The sequence below is a fragment of the Emiliania huxleyi genome (genome assembly GCF_000372725.1).
Source record: "Emiliania huxleyi CCMP1516 unplaced genomic scaffold EMIHUscaffold_5, whole genome shotgun sequence".
NCBI classification, from domain to species: domain Eukaryota; phylum Haptophyta; order Isochrysidales; family Noelaerhabdaceae; genus Emiliania; species Emiliania huxleyi.
In genome coordinates, this window is record NW_005198244.1 from 2,069,030 (window position 1) to 2,086,112 (window position 17,083).

The 17,083-nt window shown below is 64.5% G+C and overlaps 4 protein-coding genes across 4 annotated transcripts; 3 read left to right on the forward strand and 1 right to left on the reverse strand.

The window, feature by feature from the left end:
- Positions 1-2,284: 2,284 nt before the first annotated feature.
- On the forward strand, positions 2,285-5,155 carry EMIHUDRAFT_197664 (hypothetical protein; the record flags this gene model as incomplete). The annotated part of the gene is made up of 4 exons (XM_005767338.1): positions 2,285-2,997; positions 3,078-3,264; positions 3,602-4,755; positions 4,945-5,155. 4 exons carry the CDS (start codon positions 2,285-2,287, stop codon positions 5,153-5,155), a joined length of 2,265 nt encoding a protein of 754 aa, XP_005767395.1.
- A 1,295-nt stretch (positions 5,156-6,450) lies between these two features.
- On the forward strand, positions 6,451-7,249 carry EMIHUDRAFT_197665 (hypothetical protein; the record flags this gene model as incomplete). Its single annotated transcript, XM_005767339.1, has 2 exons — positions 6,451-6,744; positions 6,950-7,249. The coding sequence occupies 2 exons, from the start codon at positions 6,451-6,453 to the stop codon at positions 7,247-7,249; spliced, it is 594 nt and encodes a 197-aa protein (XP_005767396.1).
- A 3,099-nt stretch (positions 7,250-10,348) lies between these two features.
- On the reverse strand, positions 10,349-13,370 carry EMIHUDRAFT_414681 (chloroplast beta-keto acyl reductase). Its single transcript, XM_005767340.1, has 8 exons — positions 13,011-13,370; positions 12,648-12,782; positions 12,282-12,422; positions 11,784-11,900; positions 11,454-11,558; positions 11,312-11,331; positions 11,091-11,168; positions 10,349-10,824 (listed from the first exon to the last, which is right to left on the reverse strand). Exons 1-8 carry the CDS (start codon positions 13,323-13,325, stop codon positions 10,782-10,784), a joined length of 954 nt encoding a protein of 317 aa, XP_005767397.1. The 5' UTR covers positions 13,326-13,370; the 3' UTR covers positions 10,349-10,781.
- Positions 13,371-15,839: 2,469 nt separating this feature from the next.
- EMIHUDRAFT_197671 (hypothetical protein) lies at positions 15,840-16,592 on the forward strand (the record flags this gene model as incomplete). The annotated part of the gene is made up of 1 exon (XM_005767341.1): positions 15,840-16,592. The coding sequence occupies one exon, from the start codon at positions 15,840-15,842 to the stop codon at positions 16,590-16,592; it is 753 nt and encodes a 250-aa protein (XP_005767398.1).
- Between the last annotated feature and the right edge of the window lie 491 nt (positions 16,593-17,083).

The following is a 17,083-nucleotide window of genomic DNA, read 5'->3' on the forward strand; positions in this document are numbered from 1 at the left end:
GCGGCGGCCAGCGGCTCGGAGGCGCAGCCGAAGGCCTCGCGCCACGCCTCGGTCGTCGCCCAGCTCGAGGCGGGGGGGGCGGCGGTCGGCGGCGCGGCCGGCGATTGGTCGGTGGAGAAGGAGGAGGAGCTGCTCGCGCGTCGGGTGAGCTGCGAGCGCGTGTGCACTCGGCAGTTTCTCGCAATCGACAATCACGTGGAGGTGGTGTCCAAGTTTCTCCCGGCGAGCATCAGCAGCAAGATGGCGACGATCAAGGTTCGCAACACGGCCGAGGGGCTAGGTCCGGACGTGCTGCGCGCGCTGCAGCGGCAGAGCCCGTCGGGGAAGCTTTACCAGCGGTGGTCGGTGGAGTACGCGGGCGAGCACGAGGAGGGCGTCGACGAGGGCGGGCTGCTCATCGACCTCTTCTCCAAGGCCTTTCCGCACCTCCGCGCCGCGCAGGGCACGCGGCGCCTCTTTGAGGCGCCAACGCCCGACGAGGAGGTCGAGGTCCTCCTGCCGCTCGCGGACGCGGACTGGGAGGCCGCCTTCCCTCGCGGTGTCCCTCTCGAGCCGCCCTCGGCCGTCGGAGCCGCCGGGGCAGCGGCGAGCAGCAGCAGTGGCGGCGGCGGCGGCGGCGGCAGCGAAGGAGACGGCGGCGGCGGTGGCGGCGGCGCGAGGAAGCGGCAAAGGACTGCGGCGGCGGCGGAGGAGTCGGTGCCTGTCGAGGAGGCGCTCAGCTTGTGCGGGCGGCTGCTGGCCAAGGCGCTCATCGAGGGGAGCAGCTGCTGCGTCGATGACGCCCTCCCCATGTACGTGCTCGAGTACCTCGTCACCGACAACGTCGAGTCGCTCGACACCATCGGCGGAGCGCTCGCTGCGATGGAGGTCACCCGGCCCGGGCAGGCGCGCCTCTACCGGCTGCTCCTCGCGCCGGGCGGCGTGGCACACTTGGAGGGAGTCTACGACGGCGCCCTGAAGGAGTGCGACCTCATCGAGTCGCCCTCGCGTCCCGATATGACGTCGACGCACGCGAACGCGCTCGTGACCGAGGAGACCAAGCAGGAGGCGGTGCTGCGCGCGGTGCGGCACCAGCTCTTCTCCGAGCGGCGCCGCTCGCTCGAGGCGCTCAAGGAGGGCTTCCAGGGCATGGACCAGCCCCGCAGCGGCACCGCCGCGTCGCAGCAGTTCGGGTGCTACAACTTCCAGCATCTGCTCTCCACGCTGCCGCCGATGGACATCGCGCTGCGGCTGCGCGGCCAGCCGGTGCGCGGCGGCGGCGACGTGTGGAGGCACCTCCGTTTCGTGCGGCACGACGTCGAGTTTACGGCCGAGGGCGAGACGAAGATGCTGCCGGCGCCCGAGGACAAGTACGGCTTGGTGCAGGCGTGGCTCGAGCGCCTCGTCTGCGACGACCCGGATCAAGGCGGCTTCAAGCGCGAGGAGTTGCAAGACTTTGTGCAGTTTTGCACCTCGCGCAAGACCTTTCGCGCCTTCGTGGCGCACGACCCCGCGCTCGACGACATTGTCGTGCGCGTCTACACTCCGCCGCCCGGGCGCAGCTACTGCCCGACGGCCTCGACGTGCAACCGGGAGCTGCAGCTGCCGTGCGGGTACGCCGACGCCGCGGCGCTGAGCCGGGGCATGCGCGAGGCGCTGCAGAACCACCGCTGCAACGAGGAGCTGCAAGAGGACCGCGTCTCGTTTGCGTACAGTTAGACAGAGAGAGGGAGGGGCAGCAGCTGAGTGACACCCTTGCCATGAAAAACTTGCGTCGAGTGTCGCGATTTTCACGGGCGCAAAAAAATAAATCCCCTCTTTTAGATACATAATTCATAATTTTTATTTCACCAAACACCCGGACGTTCCCACGCCAGGGGGTGATGGAAGGTCGACGCACCCCCGGACTCTGCTCTCTTGGCTGGAACTCTGGGCGGAGTCCGGAGAGATCCCAGGGCACGCTCCTGGGCACTCCGCCCCGCCCCCACTTGCCCTGACTGCACAGGGTAGCGTGCCCCGACGAACGGCGACACATCGCGGGGGACACTGCGCCGGGGGGCGGGGGGGTATGCCTAACTTTGCTCTTTGCACTTTGGTGCTTTGTGTGGGTGGGCCGCCGCGTTCCCATGGTAGCTGTGTGGCTGAAGCCCTCGTGCCGCTGGCGTTTTTCACGGGCGCAAACATTTACCATTCGGTTGCTCTGTAGCCCACGTAGTGGGAGACTATCGACTATTGTGGAGATCTCGCAGAGATTCTGCATTCCGCAAATCGCCCTGTTTGGTAAAAAGTTCGGTAGGTCGCGGCCATGCCGTGCGTGGAGAACCCCCTCGCGCTCGCTCCAGGTCTGCACTCGTGGGAGCAGACCTTCATCAAGGACTGCCCCACCAGCCCCTTTGGCGACGTCCGCCCCTTTGACTTCTCTTCCCGCAACTCGACCGCCGCCGCGCACTTCACGCTTGGGCTCAAGGCGCTGCACAACTTCTTCTTTGACCTGTGCAAGTATGAGTTCGACCAGGCGCGACTCATCGAGCCGACACTTTTCATGGCGTACTGGGGCCGCGCCCTCTGCGAGGCACAGCTCGTGTGGAACGGCGAGAATGTGCCCGCCTCGGTCGAGGTGATTCGCGCGGCGCAGACGAACCCCGAATTCCCTGGCAGCATGAGCGAGCGAGAGCTCGCCTACTTTCAGAGCGTCGTCACGCTGAATGGCGGGATGGAGCCGCCGTCCACGCCCGACACCGTCGTGGCCACCCGTCCCGCCCGCATCGCCGCCTACGGCAAGGCTGTGAGCGCCATCGCCAAAGCGTATCCGGAGGATCAGACGGCACAGTCCTTCCTCGTGGTCGCCGCTCTCGCGCTCGGCTCCGTCGGCGATTGCGCAAACACCCAGCCGCCTCCCGCCTATTGCAAAGCGCTGCAGGAGCAGTCGCGGGTCCTCGCCGACCTCGCCCGCGCCTCGAACCCAACCTCGCCGGGCACCCTCCACTATGGCATGCACGCACACGACTTTCCGAACAGGTCTGCCTCGCACGCGCCTCATACCACACTTCGCCCGGCATCCTGCACTACGGTATGCACCCACACGACTTTCCGATCAGGTCTGCGTACACCGGTGGGCGCAAGTACGCTATCGCGTACCCCAAGTACGTGACGGAGCAGACGCACAGCCTCCACATGCCTTCGCACATCTGGGACCGCATCGGTGCGTGGGCAAACGCCTCGGCCGCAAACGAGGCGTCGGTGGCGGCCGCAGATGCCTTCGCCGCCTCGGGGGCGCTGGAGCAGGTGTGAGAGGGAGGGGGCAGGGAGGGAGGAGGCAGGATTGAGGGAGGGGAAGGCGGTTCCACCCAGCCCGCCTCCCACCATCCCCACCACCACCATCACCTCCACCCAGCTCACCACCCAGCCCACCTCCACCGAGCCCGCCTCCACCGAGCCCGCCTACGCCATCCCCACCCCCCTGGTACCCGGCCACCAAGACCCACCGTCGTCACCTCCTTCGTCGCCACTCCCGCCATTGTCACCGCAGCCAAGCCCGCCGCCGCCGTCCCCGCCTCCGCCCTCGCCGCCGCAACCCTCCCCACCGCCACCCTCACCCCCGCCACCCTCACCGCCACCACAGCTTGGCTCGCACGGCTATGCCTTCGACTCGGGCAACGTGTACCATTCGCTCGAGTATCAGCAGTACGAGTTGCTGCAAGGTTGTCACATGCGCAAGGCGCGGATGCTGTGGTCGCGCATGGGTTACGCCGCCGCGCAGGCCATGTTTGCGCCGCGCGCGTGGTCGCAGTCGAAAGGCTCGCCCGACCGGTCGCCGCAGACGCTGCACGAGCTGGCCTTCCAAGGTGTGGTTGGCACCTCGTGGTACAATGCGACGACCTTCATGCAGTGGGAGTACCGGATGGCTGCGCGGCAGGCGGTGTGGAGCCTGCTCACCGAATGGCTCGGCGGTGCCGCCTCCTCTCCCGACGCCACCTCGGACTGGCGCGGCTTCCACCCGCGCAGCATGCCCAACCCATTGGCGTGGCAGGGTCAGACGGTCTACATCCACTCCTTCTTCTCGGCCGAGGCAGAGGCGGCCCTCAACGCGGCGCACGCTGTCGCGTCGCTCTACGACAACATCGTCGCCAGCGGCGGTCCGGCCATCGCCCACCACGAAGGCGATCCCACATCGCCGCAAGACTTGGGCAGCCACGGCCGCGGCGCTCTGTCCTTCACGCCGCTCGAGCACGAGACGCGCGGCGGCTTCACGACGAAGCCATGCGATTCGGCCTCGGGCTGTATCTCCGAGCGTGTCGCCGCGTCGCTGCACGTGCTCGAGCGGGCGCGTGAGCACTGCGCCAGCGTGGGACGGGTCCACGAGGGCGCGGGCGTGCGCGCTCTCGAGCTGCAGGTGCGCGCCCTCATGGCGCTCGCGCAGAACAACGGCAGCGGGGCGCTCGACCTGCTCGGTGAGGCGGCGGCCGTGGAGGAGAAGATGCAGAGCTCGCTGGTGCCGAGCTCGATCACCCTCTTCTACCTCCCGTCAACTGCCATTGAAGGCACGATCCGACTCGCGCTGCTCCGCTCGGGCCAGCGAGCCCAGCTGGTGAAATGTGAGAACACGCCCGCGATGGCCGTGCGCGCCTTCTCGCGCTGCCTCGAGCCCCTCATCCACCCGCGAATGCCACTCTGTCTGCTCGGCCGCGCCCGCGCGTTCCGGCGCGTGGGCAACGCCACAGCCGCAGCTCGCGACTATCGCCAACTGCTGAGCGACGGCGAGTGGGATGGCGCCGAGTGCGAGGCCGGGCTCGGCGAGGCAAAGGCATTCCTAAGCGGCCTCGAACACACTCGACCGGACGACACCCTCACACCGAAACCGCCGCCACCGGCGCCGCGGCCGCCGCCAACTACGCTCGCGGACACGGCGGCGGCAGCTTACCCAGCCATCGCGCTCGCTGACGTAGCTGGAGCCGCCCCGCCAAGCAAGGAATCTGGGCTGAACGTCTCGCTTCTAGCGGCTGCCATGTACTTGTGCGTCGCCGCGGCGTTGGGCGCCGTGTGCGGCGGTGCGGTGGTCTCCGCCCACCACCAACGAGCGGAGCGCGCGCAGGGCAACAACAAGATGGGCTATGCGCCGCCACCCGTTCACGTGCCGGTGGAAGTGGAAGTGGAAGTGGAAGGGCATGCCCACTAGATAGAGCGTGGCAATGGGGTGGTGTGATGGTTAGCAGTAGCCCTTTGCCGGGGCTCCACAGCGGTTTCAGGTACCCCATCACACCTGGAGCTATGAGCCCTGTGAGGGCCCGAAATTTCGTTCACCGAGGACATCCTCTCCGGGGCGGCCTGGGTGCGCTGAGCCTGACCCTGACGCCTCTTGTCCCTTGTGAGAGGTTCGCGGTCGCTTTTTCTGGAACTCTGGGGGGGGCGCGGGGGCCCTAGAGGGTGTCCATGCGGGGAGGAGATGGGGTCCGATGGCCCGCCGCAGGCGCCGATTTTTCGGGATTTTTTCTTTTGTGCGCGGTTTTTCACTTGTTTTCATGGGAATTCGGCGTACTTGCGGCCATGCTATCACGCCTTGCGACAGCCTGTCGGCGCTGCTGACCGTGCCATGCTGCACAATTGATCACCTGCATAGCTCGCGGCCTTAGTATCAAGCATTCAGTGACGACCTGATCGTACGGTCAGTAGGAAGGTGTCCTTCCAATGTGTGCACGCTTCTGACGCAATGCGCGTCACAAACTGCCTCAGATTGGCTGCTGGCACTCTCGAGGCTATGCCTACACAGCCTCGCGCGCATGGGCAGTCAAGAGGGACCACGCACCTTCTCAGGACAGCGCCGGTGCCTCTCTCTTGGACCGGAAAACTTGGTGGTCTCGTGTCACCAATGTGGGACCAGTGCGGCATCGCGCCATCGACAGCTCTGAACTGCGCATCACCACTGACCGGGAAGGCCGCCAAGTGGGCCAGCACAGGTCGCACATTGTGGCAGCAGTCAGCAGTGCATGTCTGATAGCTAGAGCAGCAGCGTCAGGGTCTCGCAGGGTCGGATCGTGTCAAGCCTCTCGCCCGGCCAGCCGCATGCAGACGTCGGCCTGTCTGCTGTCTGGAGTGATCTGTCGGCGGTCAGTACGACCGAACAGGTCGGAGTTTGCTGATGATTGGAGGGTCTATCTGTATGTACTCCTCGAGATCTCTCCGAATCTGCCCTCTGATCAACCGTGATCATTCGGGAAGTCGGTGCTCTGAGCGACTCTGAGCGCCGGAGCCCCGTTTCCGCACTGCTGCGCGGCGCACGGTGCCTCCGGGGGCCCCCGCGCCCCCCCAGAGTTCTGGAAAGAAATAGGTAGCACGGAAGAAAGCAAAGAAACGAGGGAGGGGAGGAGGACAGGGTCACCACCTGCACGTGCGCTTAGCAAAATTCTTTTCTGCTGCCAGGTGTACCATCGAAGTCGAGAGGAGGATCGACGAGGAGGAACGCAGGAGGATCTTATGCTCGCTGCCGTCTACTACCTCTTTCCTGCGTACGCGCTCCACCTTCAACCGGTCGCAGGGACCAGCTTGCCGGCGGTGCGAATTTCATCAGCCGCGACGCGGGCGTCGGCGCCGCAGATGCAGCAGGAAACTGGCCCGTTCGCAGGGCTGCAAAATGCGTTTGCCGTCTTCCAGGCGTCCAAGCAAGAGGGCATGGACTTCAAGCAGTCCGTGGCTGATGCCATAGCCGGCGATTACGATCGCGACTCGGTGACCGCTGACGTCAAGGAGGCTGCGTCTTCGGCACCGCTGGTGCTCTTCACTTGGGACTCCAGCCCCGCATGCAAGAAGGCTCTCCTGCCTAGATGCTGAAGTCTAGCACGTGTTTGAGAACACGCGAATTGCTGACTCACACTGTACTCCATCCGGCTCACGCTGCACTGCCATTCACAACCTGTTCCCTTCAAGTGTTTTATTTGCTTACACACGCGGCTTCCTGTGCGCTGTACGCCTTTAGGCTCTCAAGCTCATCGGGGAGACGGGTGCGAGTCCAAAAGTCGTGCGCCTCGACGACCCGTGGGACAAGGGCAACGTGATGCGCGCGGCGCTCGGCCGGCTGACTGGCAAGTCGTCGGTGCCGTCGATCTGGGTTGGCGGCGAGTACATTGGTGGCTGCGACGATGGCCCGAGCGATGAGGCGCCGGGCCTTGTGCCGATGGCCTTCCGCGGCACGCTGCGGGAAAAGCTCGAGGCTGCGGGCGCTTTGGACAGCGGCAGCATGCGCGAGGCACCGGCGGCCCCCGGCGCAGCGCACTGAGCATCCCCATTGCGTTTCTCTTTCTTGCACCCGCACCCAGGGTTCCGGCTCCTAGCCAGATAGGGGGTCTGCGCCCCACGGTGACACCCCATGCAATAGGTAGGTAGGTCCGGTTTTGACCGCCCCAGAGGGCCCTGCAATAGCTAGGTACCCACTATTTTCATCTTTTTTCGCTTCGCTGCGCGGCCTGGGGATAGGTAGGTAGGTAGGGCGTTTTGGCGTGCCAGACCCCTATCCGGCTAGGAGCCGGAACCCAGCCAGCGACACGGCGCCGCCACGCCCACGGCCGCCGCCACACCGGGCCACAGCACGCGCCGGCGTGAGGTCGTGCGCCTCACGTCTCGTGGCCATGAGCACTCGGGACGCGGTCCAGCACGCTGAATCGCTCGTCGTGCTCGTGCTCGTGGCCGGATCGCTCGCTTCTGGTGTGCGTGCTGCAGGCTGCCGCCCGCACCCCAGCAGCGACACAACCAGTGCCGCCCACGCCGCCTCTCAGGATGGCTGCTCATGTGGTGCTGTGTCCTATCGAAGATTGGCTTTGTGCGCGCGCTCTTCGACCTCGACGACCGCGGCGCGCGCTCCGAGCGGAAGCAGCCGCCGCGGCCTTTGGGAGACAGGAAGCTAAAACAGTGATGCTTTTCGTTCGTGGTGTGAGTATCCAGTCAAGAGATGGCGTACGTGTTGGACTCGGACAGCGGTCCGCGCGGGGCCAATGTCAGTACCAGACTCGGCCCAGCCCAGCAGCCTGTGGGCGGCACGAAGAGGTGGGCGGTTGCAGGCAGCAGGGCGGCGGTGAGTTTTCTATTGGCTGTAGGCTAGATTGCCACGCCTCTCCAGTCTCCACGGACGGGTGGGGTTGCACCCGCCAATTCGTGTCGCCGCGTCCCGCGCTCCCGCCGCGCCGCCGCACGTGCGGCACGGTGTGGCGGCAACACCGGCATATTATTTTCACGGGGATGCGGTGTATACGATAGGGCTACTACGACGAACTATGCGGCAATCGACTGGGCACCTGGCGCCCGACCACCCCCGCGCAAAGACCTCGTAGTAGCCCTCCCCGTAACCGACTTGGCCGGACTTGTCCAGGCCGCTGTCGCCGCGCAGATCTCTTTGCAGCGTGAGGACCACTGGGTCTTCAGAATTCATGAGGACCTCCTGCGAGTGAGGACCTCGACCAAATCCCTTTGCCGTGAGGACCTCTCGTCCACATGCCAGATGGCGCACAGTTCTGCATCTATCGGCGCGAGCAGTCGCTCGAGGGGCTCTACTGGCTGGCGGTGCTCAAGGGGAAGGCGTACACGCTGGCCGAGGACACGGTCGTCAACACCGACACCATCCCCGCGGGCTATCTCGTGGTCAAGGCGCAGTGGCTCAGGCTCGAGCAACGCGAGTGCGAGGGCAAGCTTCGCTCCTACACGCTGCTCGAGGCCGAGACGCTCATCATCGTGAATCACATGGTGCGGCTGGCGGGCTTGCGCTTCTCGCCCGGCCCGGGCGGCCCTGCGGACCGCCAGCTGAGGAGCGCGCGCGAGAAGCTCTCTCCTCTATTGGCCTACAGACGCATTACTCGCTCGAGGCGTGCTGCAGTGAAGACCAGTCTTATTGAGCTTGTTTGGAGGCGTCGATTTGTGCAAAAATGTGTGTTAGAGAGCGCTAGATGGCAAAATTTTCTTCGCCTCCGGCGGGGCCGCTCGCCGCGGGGCTAGAGAGTGACTTTTGTCGATGTCGGCTAGAAGTGCTGCACGTTTTTCAGAATTTCACCCCCAGGTCTGGGGTGCCATCTCCTAGTAGAGGTGTCCGTTTTATTTATTTATTTCTGCCCGCTCGAAGCAAGCGGGGAACCCGCCCTGGTGGGTGCTAGGCTATACGGGGTCGTAACAGTGAGATTTCTCGCACTCGTGTGTTTTGTTTTCAGATTTCACGGAGCTCAGCGTTCACGCAGCCTGCTTACATCGCTCCAGGTTCGCTCGCTCTCGTGAGTTTGGCTGTGAGTGTGCACTCTGCGTGGAGCGTGCGTGCGTGGACGCTTTTTTAGAACGAAATTTAGGAGGCGCCCGGGATTCGGGGCGCGGGGCGGAGAACTCGGATCCTAGGTGGAGGCGATGAGGGGCGTGCGGGAGGGCGGGAAGAGGAGGAGGTGGGTGGGGGAGGAAGAGGAAGAGGGGTATCCGATTGAGGAGGAGATGGTGGGCTGGTGGGGCGTTATCACAGAGGAGAAGATGGGGGATCGGGAGAAACGGGTGGATGAGGGTGTCGCCTCGAGTGAGGCGGGGGGTGAGGGCAAGAGGCGAGAACCCAGATCGCGGCGGAAACAGCAACCGGCGCGCAGCCAGAGGGAGGCTGGCCGGGCCTGAGGCTGGCGCTGAGTGGATTGCGCTCCGTGTGTGTCGTACACTTCTTCAATTGCTAAGTTTTCTTTTCCATTTTTCCGCCCGGCTGACCCCCCCGCCAAGCCTCCCCCCCACCACTGCCCGCCCCGCTCTCTCTCGCAGGTGAGAAAGCAACCTCTTGACTTAAAACAACGGGCTTGCCCATCCCGGAGTGGATTCGACCCCACATAAACCCGGAGGTGACGGGATGCTGTCGTACGGGTGGTCTCAGGCCCACCGGCCCACGTGAGGTAGTGCATCTGACACTATCCCGGATCCCGGAGGGAAAAGCTCCTCTTTTAGCTCGATCGGTCACACACCGCCACCACCGCCGCGACGTCTCCCAGTGAGACATGATGAAGAGGCCCGGGGGGGGGGGACGGCACCGCCTCGGCGTGCACCTCGATCCTGTACCGACTAACCGTGTTTGTTATGCCCCCCCCCCCCCCTGAGCTATACACACCAGTGTGCAGTGAGGGAGGACGAGACACGAGACCGTCCAGGTGGGTCCTCCGTGTACCCCCCACCACACGCGGAAACAGGAATCGACGAGCACGACCCCCCACCTCGTGTCCAGACTCTCCCGCGACCTCTCCTCTCTCGACTCTCGCGGTCCCCCGAGACGCGAGAGCCGAGACTCCACTCGCTCCAGTCACTCCACCCTGCGTCAAGCAAGGTGAACGCAAGTGCTCGCTCAAAAGCCTCTCAACGAAGGACGCGCGCGCTCTCCGCGCAGAAGTCAGCGTGTTACTATCACACACAAAGCGAAAAGGAGAGCGAAGCCGAGGACCGCGCGTGCTCTGCGCTACGCGGCCTACACACGGAGCCCCCCCCCGGACTAGATGTGTGAATGAATGTCTCCTCTGACTCCTCCGGGCCATGTGTGTACAGTGCAGCCGATTGCTCCCACAACGTCAGCAGAGCACCAATGCCAAACCTCCCCCGCCCCCGAGCCAGATATGCCCACAAAGCAAAGTCAGCACGAGCACCTCTCGTCTGCCCTCCTGAGCTGTCCCTCCCGACCTGAGATCCAGACACGTGACCTGTTTCTCCTGCCCCGTTCCTGCCCCGCCACAGCCGCGCGCTGCCACTGTGAATGTGCGGCAAGCATCGACACCGAACGCTCCACCGATCGCTCACGGCCGGCACAGCACCCCACCTCCTCACTGCGCCTTCTTCTGCTTCTCCTCCATCTTTGCGACGCACCTGCCGCGGCGTTGGGGCGTCGGGCTAGGGTGGCGGAGGCGGAGGCGAGGGGGCGGCGAGGGAGAGGGCAGCGACGGCGGGGGCGGCGAGGGCGGAAGAGGTTCGGAGGCGGCGCTGTTGGCGGTGGACGAGGGCGGGCGAGGCGGCGGTGGGCCGGGTGCCGGCGGCGAGGGCGAGGGCTGTGAGGGCGGCGCAGCACTTCTTTCCGATCCGTGCGGCGGGGCTAGTCTCGGGTCATCTCGGGTCATCTCGTGGGAGCGTCGCACTTTTTGTTGAAGCGGACGGCGAGGTGCATCTTGAGGATGCCTTGCACGACGAGGAACTCCGGCAGCCGGTTGCCGAACCTGTGCAGAGACAGCGAGGGTCTCCCGGACCGCGCTGTGGATACGGCGTGCGGTCAGCCGAAGACTGTCGCTGCGCGCGGGCTATAGCTGGAGTGCAGGAGGGTAGGTGCAGGGGGGCTACGAGCGCATCTGACTAGGCGGACCAGATTGCGATCTCGTGCACCTGCGCAGCGGCGCAGCAACGGGCGTGTGTGTGTGGTGGGGGGGGGGGGGGGCAGATTGGGCGTTAGGGGCTGCGGGCCTTTGATGGGCCTCCGGAAAAGGGGGGAGGGGGGGGGGGCAAACCCAGTACGGCGAGATGAGCGTGTCCTGCCCGATTGCAGCGACGGCGGAGCGGGCGTACTTCTTCGGCGTGGGGACCATGAGGGTGGCGCGCTTCTCGGGAGGGACCTGCGTGTGGGTTCGGATCCATAGGGGGTAGGGGAGGGGCGCGAGGGTCGCATGCTTCTCGGGAGGCGTGTGGGCGAGGGGAGGGTGCGGGGGTGCGGGGGGGTGGGCGAGGGGGGGTGGGCGAGGGGGGGGGTGGACGGGCGAGGGTGTGCGAGGGTGTGCGAGGGTGCGTGAGGGGGTGCGGGGTGTGCAGGCGGGGCGGAGAGGTGTCGGCGTCTCGCTCACCTTCGAGTTTGGGAAGACCATCGGCGTCGCGACCCAGAGAGGCGACTGGCACTGGAAGTGGATGCCCTTGGCCTCGTACTCGCCGTGGCAGGAGCGAGTCAGGTTCTCGATGTAGCCCTGCCGAGGGAGGCCGAGGGCGAGGCGGGGGCGCGCGGGGTGAGAAGGCTCGCGCGGTGAGAAGGCTCGCGAAGCTCGAGCGAGGTGCGCGGGCGGGGCACACTCACGCACGCACGCACGCACACAGACACACGCACACACGCACGCACACGCACACACACACACACACTGTGTGTGTGTGTGTGTGTGTGTGTGTGTGTGTGTGTGTGTATGTGTGTGTGTGTGTGTGTGTGTGAGGCGTGTACGGCCGTCGGAGCGATCAGCAAGCCCAGCTGGCTCTCGGCTGGCTGTCGTCTGGCTCTCGGCTGGCTGTCGTCTGGCTGTCGTCTGGCTGTCGTCCCGATCTCGTCCGGATCTCGCCCCGCTCTCGGCTCTCGGCGCCTTAGCGGCCGAGTAGCCGGCGAGCAGCGGGAGCGGGAAGCGAGCCGCGGCAGAGGACTGGTTGACGATGGCGCCTGCCCGCCGGTTGACCATGCCGGGCAGCACCAGCTTGGTCATCCAGGTGGTGGACTCGACGTTGAGCTGCGGCGGTGGGAGGGCGGGGGAGTGAAACCTTCCTTCAGAGGGTCTGAGAAGGGTGGTGCGTGCGCGTGTGTGGTGTTGTGAGCGTGCGTAGTGTCTGCGCGCGGTCGTGCGTCTGGCTTGCAGCTGATAGCTGGTCGTGATCTGCAGCTAAGGGCTGGTCGTGGCTTGCAGCTACAGGCTGGTCGGGGCTTGCAGCTACAGGCTGGTCGTGCGTGTCCTCGCCTTGAGCAGGGCCTCCACCTCCGAGTCGAGAAGCTCGTGGAACCATTGCGAAAAGTCGTAGCTGACGCCGACGTTGTTGAAGAGCACGCCCACCTCCAGGCCGCCCAGCGACTTCTCAAGCTCGGACAGCCGGTCCTGCGCACCAGAGCGGGGAGACACCAGGCTGGAGACACCAGGCTGGAGACACCAGGCTGGAGACACCAGGCTGGAGACACCAGGCAGGCGAACAGCGCGTCGGCGCGGCGGTGGCTGGGCGAGCAGCGCCGGGTGGGCAGGCAGTGCCCACGGTGCTGGAGTGTGGACCAGTGGCGCCGGGCGGGCCAGAAGCGCCGAGTGGGGCGGATCCGAGCAGGGAGGGCGCGCCTTTGTGAGGTTACCAAAGTCGACGGCCTCGGTCTTGACGTCGACCTTCGGGTACGCCTCCTTGAGCTCCGCCGCCACGGCGTCGAGCTTCGACTGTGTCCGCGACACCAGCACCACCGAGCAGCCGCGGCGCGCCAGCTCAAACGAGATGGCCTTGCCGATGCCGTCGGTCGCGCCCGTCACGACCGCCCACTTGCCATACTTGGTGAGATCCTTCGGCGCGCGAAGGAGCCCCTTGTAGAAGACGTAGAGGAAGGAGACGAGCTCCTTGGCGAGGAAGAGCGTGCCGGCGACCCAAATGAGAGTGGAGAGCATGCTGAAGGAGGCCCCGCCGCCGCCGCCGCACCGCACACCTCGCCGAAGCGCCGATGCGGCTCCTTTGCGAGAAAAATTTCCGCGTACAAGAGGGTGGGCGACGCTGAACCACAGCGTGTCCCGGTCCGTATTTTCTCTTCTTATCCGTTACCATGTTGCATGTAGAGCAAGGCCGAGGGCGGGCCCTTTCGGGCTCGGGCCGCCCTCTCGCCCGCACCTCTGCATGGTAACGGATAAGAAGAGAAAATACGGACCGGGACACGCTGTGGTTCAGACGGACGCTACCACACTCCTCTCCTTAAAATCCCTGTGTGGTGGCGGCGTGCCGTCCTCCCATCCCTCTTTCTGATGCCTTGCTCGTTTACGTGTGAAGGTTTTAGGAGAGAGAGAGAGAGCTGTTTGTTTGTATAGGTTTTAGGTGCTCCTTGGGAGAGAGAGATTTTTAAAGACCAACAAGAAATCACGACTCTCACAGTGATTTGGGCTCGGCAGCTTGTTAGCCCTCAGCCGAAGCTGGGGCCGGTCCCGTAGCCGAGAGAGCCCGCGCCGATGAGTTCGACGCGGTCGGGGGGGCCTGCGAAGAGGCTAGCGAGATGGCGATCGCTGTACTTCAAGGGGGTCATCAAGTGACCGCGGCTGACAAGAACAAACAAAACTCTCTGACAAGCCAGAGGTCGATACTCTGGACGACCCATAGGTGCGGGTGTATTTTATTTTTGCTGGGCGGCCCTCATGATGGAATTCTGCAAAAACCTGGCCGGCCCCTGCCCCTACCTACCTACCTACCTACCTACCTACCTACCTACCCTACTTATGGGAAACTAAAAAAGAAATCATCGGATCGGTGAAGGTGGGGTACACGGGTACTAACTACTATACCAACTAAAGTGATGCTGGTGGTACTCTTCTGCAACCATAGTCCTTCCTGTGACATGGCAGGCCACTATCAAGCCCTACAAGCACCAGATCACCCATTTGGGGAGGGTTGACATCGTGATTTCCGCGGAAAAAATCTTTTTCTGCTGTGAAAATTCCAGCGTGAAGAGAGGGAAAACCCCGACGGGAGGGCCCAGACCTACCCTACCTACCCATCGTCATGAGGGCCGCCCCAAGCAAAAATAATACACACCTGCTTGGTGAGCTGTTTGTAGTTAGGATGCTCTTGCTTGTACCTAGGTACTTAGAAAGAGCCAGAGAGGATCACACCAAAGCCAAAGCACCTCAATCACCGGCCCAAAGCGGGTCGCTCGAGCGCCGACATGGCTGAGACGAAATCTGTCACGCAGCAAGATGACGGAGACGCAGCCGGCTCTAGCGTGGCCACCCTCGCAAGCGTGGCCGCCGCAGCGAGCGAGCCACAGCTGCGGCGTGTCAGCATCCGGCAATTCGCTTCTGGTAAGCTCTGCCGTGTGGCCACCGCAGCCGCTAGCGCCTGCATCGCCTCCTCGCCGCCCTCTACGGCGCGAGCTGCCTGCCGCACCGTCGACCGCCCAACGCCGAGCGACGTCGCCTTCTGCAACTTGACCTGCTCGCGGCAGCGCTTCGCCTCCTCCACCGCGGCCGCCTCCCTGACCACGTCTGGATCGCCAGCCACCAACGCGAGCACGGCCTCCGACAGCTTCGGCGACGAGCGGCTGCACCAGGCGGACCCACGGACGGCGTGCTCAGCGAGCCGCGAGGCGGAGGCAGGCCGAGTGAGCGCGAGCCGCATCGGCGCCCATGTCCCGCGCAGCGGCGAGCGAGCGGCACGGAAGAGTGCAATGTCGCCCCGCAAAAACGGGTCCCCCAAGGGTGAGCTCGCAATGTTTCTCTCTTTCACTGTGGCTTCCGTGCATTCGACGATGCCGCCGCCAGACGAGGCGAGCATCAAGTCAATGGGCGTCGATCGGCTGGTGGCGACGCTAGCAGAGTTTGGCACGGAGGACGAGCGCCTCGCCCGAGCGTGCTTCACCAGCCTTCTCTGTCGCGTGATGGACGAGGTTGCGCGGCAGGGGGAAGCGTATGCAGAGCTGCCTTTCGTCTGCGCAGTCACGGGCGCGATGCTCGCGCACAAGGCCACGCCCGAGTTCCTACAGACGGGTGGGATGCTACTCGCCCCCGTGCTCACCAGCTTGGCTCCGAGCCGTGAGGCCCTATCGATGGGCGCCGAGGCGTTGGTCGCGATGATGCTGCCGATGCTGCCGATGCTGCCGAGCTGTGAGCCAGCAGAGTGGTGCCCGCCGCAGCGTGGCTCGGCACGCGCGCACGCCGGGGCGCCTCTGATCACTGATGAGCGCGCATCTACTCCACCGGTCTTGGCGAGCGCGCTCTTCGTGCGTCTTGGAAAAGGCGTGCGAGGTGCGTGGTCCAGGGGCGAGGCCTGTCACGACCGGTCTGATATGTATGTATGTAGAAAGATGAACACAGTCAGGCTCGGACTGGACACCAACGCGGAGGCTTGTGATCTCGTGTGATCTCCGGCGGTCCGTCGCGGGCAAGAAGGCCGTCAATCCGGTGGTCCATCTGGCAACGTCGATGCTCGCCTTCCTTGCGGGATGCGTCAACGCCATTGGTGTCGCAATGTTCGCCGTGTCCATCGGCAACGTGACAGGCCTCGTGACGAATATTGCAATCCATCTCATCGACGACGACCCCATAGCAGCCGTCGTGCCTCTGCAATACTTCTCCTTCCTCCTTGGGTCGGTCGTCAGCGGCGTCCTCATCAGCTCGCGCAAGGTCGGATGGGGCACCGAGCTGTACGGGATCGTGCTCATGCTCGTGAGCGCCCTCATCTTTGTCGGATGGCGCACCGCGACCACCTCGGAGAACGTCGCCATTTGCGTGCTCGCCCTCTCGATGGGCCTCCAGAACGGCATGCTCACCAAGCACGCGCACGCCGTCGTTCGCACGACGCACATGACGGGCACCACGACGGACATTGGCGTGATTATCGGCCATCAGCTCGGCCGCAGGCTGCACGATCTCGCGATGAGGGAGCATCTCTTCTCGCGAGAGGGCTCGCAGCATGTGCAGCGGGAAAACACGCTGCGGAGGAGGAGGAGCGAGTGGGGCCAGATGCGGCTGCTCAGCCTCCTACTCGTCTCCTTCTTCTGCGGGTCCCTCACCGGCTTCAGCCTGTACCGCGCCTGGGGCGCCGACGCGCTCCTGCTGCCCGCCATCGCCGAGGCGGTGATGGGCTCGAGCTACTTTCTCTACTTCCATGCCCTGAAGTTGTGCCCGCGCCGGCACAGGCAGCTGCGCGCACCTCCGGCGCGTTCGACTGTCTGAGCACGACACCGTCTCCTGGCAGGGCAGAGCGTCCGCGAGACAACTAGGCGGACACTGTCGTCAGTGACCTGTGACTCTGTGAGGGTCCGCATGTGTGCGAACAATCTTTCTTTTTGTTTGTCGGCATCCCATGTTCCATGTTGTTCCATGTGTATGTGTGATGTGACCCACTCTGGCATTGCCATTGGCCATTGCTAAAACTCTCAAGATTAGATCGTACAAGAAGAGAGAGATCGATCGCCGTGCTAAGCTCGCTTCCGAGCTCTCACGCCGCGCGTAGGGCCCCTAGGGGCCTAGAGAACACAACCCCCTCTCTCTTTTCTCCCAGTAAGCTATAAGTACGTACAAGAAGAGAGGGGTGAACCGTGCCATCCTCGATCGCCGTGCAAAGCTCGCTTCCGAGCTCTCACGCCGCGCGTAGGGCCCTTAGGGGCCTAGAGAACACAACCCCCTCTCTCTTTTCTCCCAGTAAGCTATAAGTACGTACAAGA

Excerpts from the sequence above, each read along its gene's own strand:
- EMIHUDRAFT_414681 (XM_005767340.1), bottom strand. The coding sequence starts at position 13,325 with ATGCTCTCCACTCTCATTTGGGTCGCCGGCACGCTCTTCCTCGCCAAG. Across the intron at positions 11,332-11,453 it reads CGCTCATCTCGCCGTACTGG|GTGCACGAGATCGCAATCTG; the intron begins GTTTGCCCCCCC and ends GCCGCTGCGCAG. Across the intron at positions 11,169-11,311 it reads GTGCACGAGATCGCAATCTG|GTTCGGCAACCGGCTGCCGG; the intron begins GTCCGCCTAGTC and ends GTCTCTGCACAG.